Below are 8,249 nucleotides of genomic sequence, written 5' to 3' on the forward strand. Positions count from 1 at the left end.
CACTCGATTTTTTCACTTGTATTAACTCCCCCCACCTGCTTATCCAGTCTTGTAAAATGGTTCGTTTGGTAAGCTTAAAACGTCACATTCTTTTTAATTTGGGTACTTTAAGAAACAGTGGGTTATTTTTGTCTGTCAATCTCTTATCCTCTTCGGATCTGTTTTCTACATAATTATGATTGATAACAATATTGTACTTTTTGTGTTCATGGTAGGTGTGAGACTTGTTTATTTAAGAGTTAAATGTTAGCGAGTAACAACTCAAAAATAACTATATGAGAGACAAATCTTTTACTGATATTGTGAGTTATTTGCCAATTTATTAACTTGTTGGAAGCGACAATGTTGGAGTTGCATTGTGTAATTTTTTATAAGGTAAAGATTTAATAAATTTGCATTATCTAAATTGTATTTATTTTCCTATAAGACTAAAAATAATGTTCTTAATTTGTTGCATCTCAAAATAATGAAAAGAGTAGTCTTTGAAGAGAACACTGTCACTAACCCTGGCTCATTTATGTGGTCTTTTCTCTCTTTATTTCTCCGATTATTTTTCGGTTATTACGGGGTTGCACCAAGGGTCTGCGTTCAGCCCTTTCCTATTTGCCCTGGTGATGAATGCTATAACGCATCATATTCAAGGGGAGGTGCCACGGTGCATGCTATTTGCTGATGACATAGTCCTAATCGACGAGACACGACGCGGCGTCAGCGAGAGGTTAGAGGTTTGGAGACATACCCTTGAGTCCAAAGGTTTCAGGTTGAGCAGGACGAAGACGGAATACCTTGAGTGCAAATTTGGGGCAGAGCCGACGGAAGCGGGAGTGGAAGTGAGGCTTGATTCTCAAGTCATCCCTAAGAGGGGTAGTTTCAAGTACCTGGGGTCGTTTATTCAGGGGTCCGGGGAGATCGACGAGGATGTCACACACCGTATAGGGGTGGGGTGGATGAAATGGAGGTTAGCGACGGGAGTCCTGTGTGACAAGAAAGTGCCACTGTTACTGAAAGGTAAATTTTATAGGGCAGTGGTTAGGCCTGCTATGTTGTATGGGACCGAGTGTTGGCCGGTGAAGATCTCACACATCCAGAGGATGAAAGTTGCAGAGATGAGGATGTTGAGGTGGATGTGCGGGCATACAAGGAAGGATAAGATTAGAAATGAAGATATTCGAGAGAAGGTGGGTGTGGCCCCCATGGAGGACAAGATGCGGGAAGCAAGACTCAGATGGTTCGGGCACATTCAGAGGAGGAACACTGATGCACCGGTGAGAAGGTGTGAACGACTGGCGGTGGTGGGTACGAGGAGAGGTAGAGGGAGACCTAAGAAGTATTGGGGAGAGGTGATCAGGCAGGATATGGCGCGACTTAGGGTTACTGAGGACATGGCCCTAAACAGGGAATTGTGGAGATCGAGCATTAAGGTTGTAGGTTAGGGGAAATTGTGATGTCTTTTTTACAGCGCACTAGAGTGAGACCAGCCAGTTAGGAATTAGTCTTAGGATGCTATTGATCAACTACTGATGATGGGCTTTATCTGCTGTGTATTAATACCTTACATCTTTCTCGTATTTCCTATATCTCTTATATTGCTGTTACTTTGTTATTTTATGGTATTTATGTTATGTTATGGATTTTATGGTATTTTATGTTGTTTTATTATGAGTCTATTGATAGTACTAATATAGTGTCTCTTGTTGCCTCTTTGAGCCGAGGGTCTCCTGGAAACAGCCTCTCTGCCCCTCGGGGTAGAGGTAAGGTCTGCGTACATATTACCCTCCCCAGACCCCACTTGTGGGATTACACTGAGTTATTGTTGTTGTTGTTGTTGTCAGAAGTTGACAAGTACGTTACAATCTCTTAAGAAGGTGTGTACTTATAGACCAATGAAAGAATTCAAGCAATTAGAGCAAACATGAGTATTAGACAAAGAAGAAGATAGTATTACGCAAATTAGAACTTCGAGATTACACCAAAAAGAATCTTGATACATTGAGCCAAACTGAAGAAGATCCCAAGGATCTTAATAAAATCTTAAACAATACATATGATAAATTATTAAAGAAAGGAAAACACAAAACAATCAAAAACTTCGGAAGCATACATAGGATTTTGGGAGAAGAAATGGAGAATAGAAGGACTAAAAGAAGTTAAAAATATCAAGGAGATGGTTGAAATGATAGAATTAGTGAATATCAATAGTACGTTGGTGGGGGAAATGACGGGGGCGGAGGTGAAGAATAGGTGGAAGATTGCTCGTATTTCTCGGGTGGTGGAGATGAGGCATAAGTGAAAGTTTGCTTGTAATAGTTTGTTGGTGGTGGAGGTGAATAGTATGATGGTAATACTTCATTTGTCTTTAGTAGAGGTGGTGAATTGAACGTTGAAGGTGATTGCTCATAGTATTTTGGTAGGGGTGGAGGAGATTTATATGAAGATGTAGATTTTTTGTAGTATGGTGGAGGTGGAGATTTATAATAAGTTGGTGATTGCTCATACTTTGGAGGAGGTGGAGGTGACTTGTAGTACGAAGGGGATTTCTCATAATAAGTTGGTGGTGGTGGAGACTTGTAGTAAACCGGTGACTTGTAATATTTTGCTGGTGATGATGACTTGTAGTATTTTGAAGGAGTAGGCGATTTGTAGTATTTTGTTGGAGATGGTGACTTGTAGTAATTGTGAGCAGATGGAGCAGGTGACTTGTACTATTTTGTCGGTGATGGCGACTTGTAGTAGTACTTTGAAGGAGCTGTCGACTTGTAGTAGTTCTTCAAAGGAGCATGTGACTTGTAGTAGTGCTTTGAAGGAGCTGGAGACTTATAATAGTTCTTTGAAGGAGCTGGCGACTTATAGTACTTTGCGGGCGACAGTGACTTGTAGCAGTACTTTGAAGGAGTTGGCGACTTGTAATATTTCTTTAATGGGACATGTGACTTATAGTAATTCTTTACGGGAGCAGGTGATTTGTTGTAGTTCTTTGAAGGAGCGGGCGACTTGTAGTAAGGAATATTGACATGATATTTGGACGGAGATGGTGATTTGTAATACTTGTTAGAGTTGTAAGGTGAAGGAGAAGTATAGCCATAAGAGTAATCAGCAACAACAGTACTGGCTACAAAGCAAATTGCCAAAGCAGCTGCAAGTAGAGGCCATTGCCCCCAAATTCCCAAAGCTTCTCATTTTGATATTTGCAACTATAAGTGGAAGAAGGAAAGATAGAACTAAGAAGACTGTTGCATTGTTGGGGAGGGAACTCTTGGTTTTTATATTGGGGTGAAGGCATCTTTTTTAACATTTATGTAATTGCTTCATGGTTAGCCATTAAGATGATAGCAAAGTCCAAATAAAGACTAGGTCATTACTTAGTGGGAAACATTATTTTCTGATAACTGAACAAATCATTTAGAAATAAAAACTGAAAATGGAGAAAAGGAAAAAAAGAAGGAAGCCACAACTACCATCTCATTGGCGAATTAAAAGAATAATCATTTGCAAAAGGCGGACATTTTCTTATTCCAGAGCAAGAATCTATAAGTTGATTAGTACAAACAGAAAACATGAAGTTCAAAAATAACAAGGGAAAAACAACGAATATAGTACATCTTAACACACTATGTTTGGATTATTGTTACGCATCGTTTTATCATGCATTGTATTATACTGTATTGTTTTGTGAATAGATTATACCGTTTAATGTTGTTAAATAGAAGTAACAATTTTGTTGTTTGGTTTGACTTATCATAATATACTGTAACTGATAAGTTTACTAAAATACTCTCAATTGAATACTCCCTCCGTTTCAATTTACGTGAACTCATTTGACTGAGATCGGAGTTTAAAAAAAGAGAGAAGACTTTTGATCTTGTGGTCTAAAATGAGGCACATATATTAGGAAAATTTTATTTGTGTCTCATACAACTGACACTAGTTGTATGAGGCAACTTTTTTGTGTCACAGTTTTGTGGACCTAGAAGTGTAAGATTGAGGTTCACAAATTTGTGAGACAAAAAGGATCCTCCTACAACTAGTGTAAGTTGCATGAGACACAAAATAAAACTTCTCCATATATTATGTGTGACTATAAATCTTTATGTAAAGGTAAATTGTTTCCAAATAAGGAAAGGAGTCATTCTTTTTGGCACGGACTAAAAAGGAAATATGTTCACATAAATTGAAACGGAGGGAATATTAAATTTATTAAGAATTACAGATAGACATAATTTAAGAAAATCTCCTTTTACTATTTATCACCAATTATGTAGCTTGAAAACAAGAGCAAAAACCTGAAGAAAAATGTTAACTATCATTAAAAAAAATGGAAAGAGACAAAAAAATGAATGGATATTTGAAGATTTGAATGAAAAGAATGGCACGGACCAATTCTAGAAAAGATGGACGAAGACAAAGTATGTCAATATATTGGAGATTTGGAGTTTAAAAAAAAGTAAAGGGTAAAATATAATTATGGAGTAATAAGTAAGGGCGTAATTGAAAATAAAAATAAGAAAATAATCCCACCACACCAAATCCGTTGTTTTACAAAATGGGACTTTTCGTTGTTCTGAAAAAACAGATTTAACAATACAATACAATCAATTTTAAATAAACAATCAAAACAAACATTGTTTTGGGATAAAAATAAGGGAAAATGCCATTATTGCCACTGTACTATTGAAATTAAGACACGATTGTCCCCCGTTACACTTTACGTTCAATCCTCACCCTACCGTTAATAAAGTTTATGCAATTACCCCTAACCCTAACGCCCCGTTGATGTGGCAGCTGACCCCATCTCTTTTTTCCAAGTCAGCTGCCAATTGGGACTTCCACTAACTTATAAGCCCCTACCCATTCCCAAATCTTATTGATCCGTAACCCGTAACCTAAAACCCACCAAATAAATAGATTTAACCCGTCTGAAAATACCTTATTCACCTCATTTGCTCGAACCTTCTGGTACTTCAAAGAAAACGAGAGAAACCAAACCGATAAGGATCCTTGCTTCCAGTGGCGATTTCAAGCAAGGGTAAGAAATTTTTCTCCAAAAACTTGATTTTTCTGTTAGTTTTATCTCTTTTCTTGATTTATCCCAAAAAAAATTTCCAAGAAAGTTTTACTGGCGTTTCGAATCCCTTTCAGATTTGTTCTTTGTTGGTTAGTGATTTCATAAACCCTTTTCTTTTTCGATTATTTGAAGTTGATAGGTGTGTGTAGTTCTCATAGGGTTTCTATTTTTTTTTTCTAATTTTGTATTTATTGAAGTTAGAGTTTAATGAATAGTTCTTTGTTGGTTAGGGTTTTCACTTCTCCTATCTTTGACGATAATTTCAAGCTCGTAGTGTGTGTTCTGCTTTTGTATTTACTTGCATGTGGTTTTACAGTAATAAACCTTAATTTTACTCTTTTTGTTTGCATCAGCCTCATGCTCGTAGTGTGTGTTATGCGTTCGTATTCACTTGCATGTGGTTTTACAGTAATAAACCCTAATTTTACTCTTTTTGTTTGCATCTGCCTTATCTGGTATTGAATAGTCTTTTGGTGGTTTAGGGTTTCAATTTTAATATTTTGTGGTCCCAACTTCTTTTTTTTTTTAATAGAAAATAAGCGAATCAGAATTTTAATATTGGAGGATGGGGCTGAGACACTTTGAACTTTGTAATACTTTAATGTATGATCCCCCATATCTATGACTACATATATTAGTTTATTAATGTTGACTGAATTACTCAATTTGTGGCTGATTCTATTTTATTGTCTTTATGCCTTTATGCATATCTATTAGTTTATTAATTTTAACTGACTTTATTCTGCAGTTTACTACCAATGGTCCTGCTGGATTTGGTCTTTCATCACGGTGGAGAGTGGGTTAAGAAATCACTCATAACATACTCAAGAAAATTTTGGCACATTAAGAAAAGGTTTTGACTCTGACTTGCTTTCCTATAATGATTTAGTGGATGAATATGTTTCTAACTTGGGGTATATAGGAGTCCAACAACTAATAGTTAATGGTCCTTCTGGTACATATTATGAAATAGAAGGTGATTATGGCATTAGGACTTTATTGGACTTTGTGAACAACCAGTTTAATGTTATTAACATATTTGCTGTAGAGGAATGTGAGCCAAGAATTAATGTACGTAATATAATTCATCACAATGAGCATGATGAACTTAATGAACTTGAAGCTGCCACTAATTGTGATGAAAGTAATAATTGTGATGACAATGAATATACTGTTTCTTCAGACTATGATTGTGATACACTAGAGAAATTTTTTAAACAAAAGAAGAGAGACATTAATGATAAATTGACTGACTATAAAGAGTTGGATAGGCCAATGACATTCAAAGATACTACTGAAGCTAGGAACTTTTTTGAAAGGGAAAGTTAAGGGTCAACTCTTGGTGGCAGTTAGTCAAGACTCTGCAAACCACTTTTATCCATTAGCTTGGGCTATTGTGGATAAAGAAACAAAAGGCACTTGGAAGTGGTTTTTAACTCATCTGCAAATGTCACTGGACCTTAATATGGGTGAAGGAATCACTTTCATCTTAGATATGCAAAAGGTATGAAAACTTTACTTCATTATGTTATTATTTTATTATTTTTTCAATCTGTACATATAGATTCTCATACTTCTTCTTTCCTTTATATGTAGGGGCTGATTGATTCAATCTCATGAGTGCTTCCTGAGGCACACCACAGATTTTGTGTTAGACACATAGAAGCAAACCGGTGCAAGAGATGGGATATGGGGAATACAAGAAATATCTGTGGTGGGCAGCTTGTAGTACCTATGAAGAGGACTTCCAAGATCAGTTGAAGAGTATGAGCCAAGTGGAAGATGATGGAAAAACTACTGTTGAAGATCTGTTAAAGTATCCACCTACCTGCTGGAGTAGGGCCTTCTTTGATACTACCTGCAAGAACCAGTCAGTGGATAATAACCTGACTGAGTCCTTCAATGCATGGATATTGCAAGCTAGACACAAGTTAATTATAAAGATGCTAGAAGAGATCAGAATCAAGGTTATGAATATGTTGAATGGTAATGAAGCTGAATTGATTGGGTGGGGAAGTGAGTACAGTCCTAAGACTCTAAATCTGTATAACCAGTTCATGAGGATTGCACAAAAGTGTCATGTGAATGGCAGTGCTGACCAAGGTTATGAGGTGACAGAAGGTAGTGATAGGAATATTGTCAATCTGGGGACAAAAAAATGCACTTGCAGGACATGGAACCTTTGTGGAATCCTATGTCCTCATGCAATTTGTGCCCTACTGTACAAGAAAGTTAATCCTTTGAGTGAGATTCACTGGTTTCTTTCAAAAAAGGCATATCTCCAGACTTATTCTCATAAGTTGCAACCTGTGAGAGGAGAAAAGTTCTGGAAGATAGAGCCCTCCCAGAATATGGATCCACCTGAATTTGTAAGACAAGCTGGCAGATCAAAAGTAAAAAGAATAAGAGAGGCAAATGAGTCAACCAATAGGCAAGGGCAATGGTCTCAATCCAGAAAAGGGAGAGTCATGACATGTAATAATTGTGGAGAAGCTGGACATAATGTTAGGGGTTGTGCCAAGGTAATCTATCTCTTGAACAATAAATTTGCACTTCTAATTTATTCTGCCTTGTTCTAACATATAATTGTGTTCTATTTGATAATAGCACTCTAAAGGGAAACAACCAATGGGTGGCAATTCAAGGAGAAAGCAGAACAAAAAGCAAAGAACTTTGGTTGATGAACCTGATGCTGAACAACCTACATCACCAGCTGTTGCAGATATCCCAACTGAAGATGACTTCCATTTATTAGCACCCTAACCAAGTCAAAACAGTCAGCCCAACAACTTTGTGTTTATGCCAACCCCTACTGTTCAAAAGCAGATTCCAACAAGTAATGATCTAGATTTTGATATCCCTAACTTTGAACCTGAGCCTGACATAACTATAAGACCAAAGAGCATCTCAGAAGCAAGGACAAGACTCCAGCTGAGGCAACAAAGCTTACCAACTGCAACCAGGAAAATTGGATTTTCTGGTGATTCAAGCAGTGCAAGTCAGCCTTCAAAGCTTACTTTCTCAACAAAAGGCCTAACATGGCTGGAAAAATCTGCCATCACTGAAAATCAGTTGAACAAACAAAGGTTGAACAAGTTGAAAGCAAGAAAGGGTAGTGGTAAGGAGCAAAAGTGATATGACTTTGCATCAAGTATTGAATATTTGTAAATTTTTGGATGTGTTGTAA

At 37.0% G+C, this 8,249-nt stretch overlaps 1 protein-coding gene and 1 pseudogene across 1 annotated transcript; one reads left to right on the plus strand and one right to left on the minus strand.

The window, feature by feature from the left end:
* Nucleotides 1-2,192: 2,192 nt before the first annotated feature.
* LOC104222761 (extensin-1-like) lies at nt 2,193-4,215 on the minus strand (annotated as a pseudogene).
* A 2,529-nt stretch (nt 4,216-6,744) lies between these two features.
* Nucleotides 6,745-7,825, plus strand: LOC104222760 (uncharacterized). Its single transcript, XM_009774051.1, has 2 exons — nt 6,745-7,584; nt 7,670-7,825. Exons 1-2 carry the CDS (start codon nt 6,745-6,747, stop codon nt 7,823-7,825), a joined length of 996 nt encoding a protein of 331 aa, XP_009772353.1.
* The last annotated feature ends 424 nt before the right edge of the window (nt 7,826-8,249 follow it).

Source organism: Nicotiana sylvestris, chromosome 5, assembly GCF_000393655.2.
Source record: "Nicotiana sylvestris chromosome 5, ASM39365v2, whole genome shotgun sequence".
NCBI classification, from domain to species: Eukaryota; Viridiplantae; Streptophyta; class Magnoliopsida; order Solanales; family Solanaceae; genus Nicotiana; species Nicotiana sylvestris.

What these genes read in the sequence shown, in the direction of transcription:
- LOC104222760 (XM_009774051.1), top strand. Translation starts at nt 6,745, where the DNA reads ATGGGATATGGGGAATACAAGAAATATCTGTGGTGGGCAGCTTGTAGT. An exon ending in ATGTTAGGGGTTGTGCCAAG is followed by an intron (nt 7,585 to 7,669) that starts GTAATCTATCTC and finishes ATTTGATAATAG; the next exon opens with CACTCTAAAGGGAAACAACC.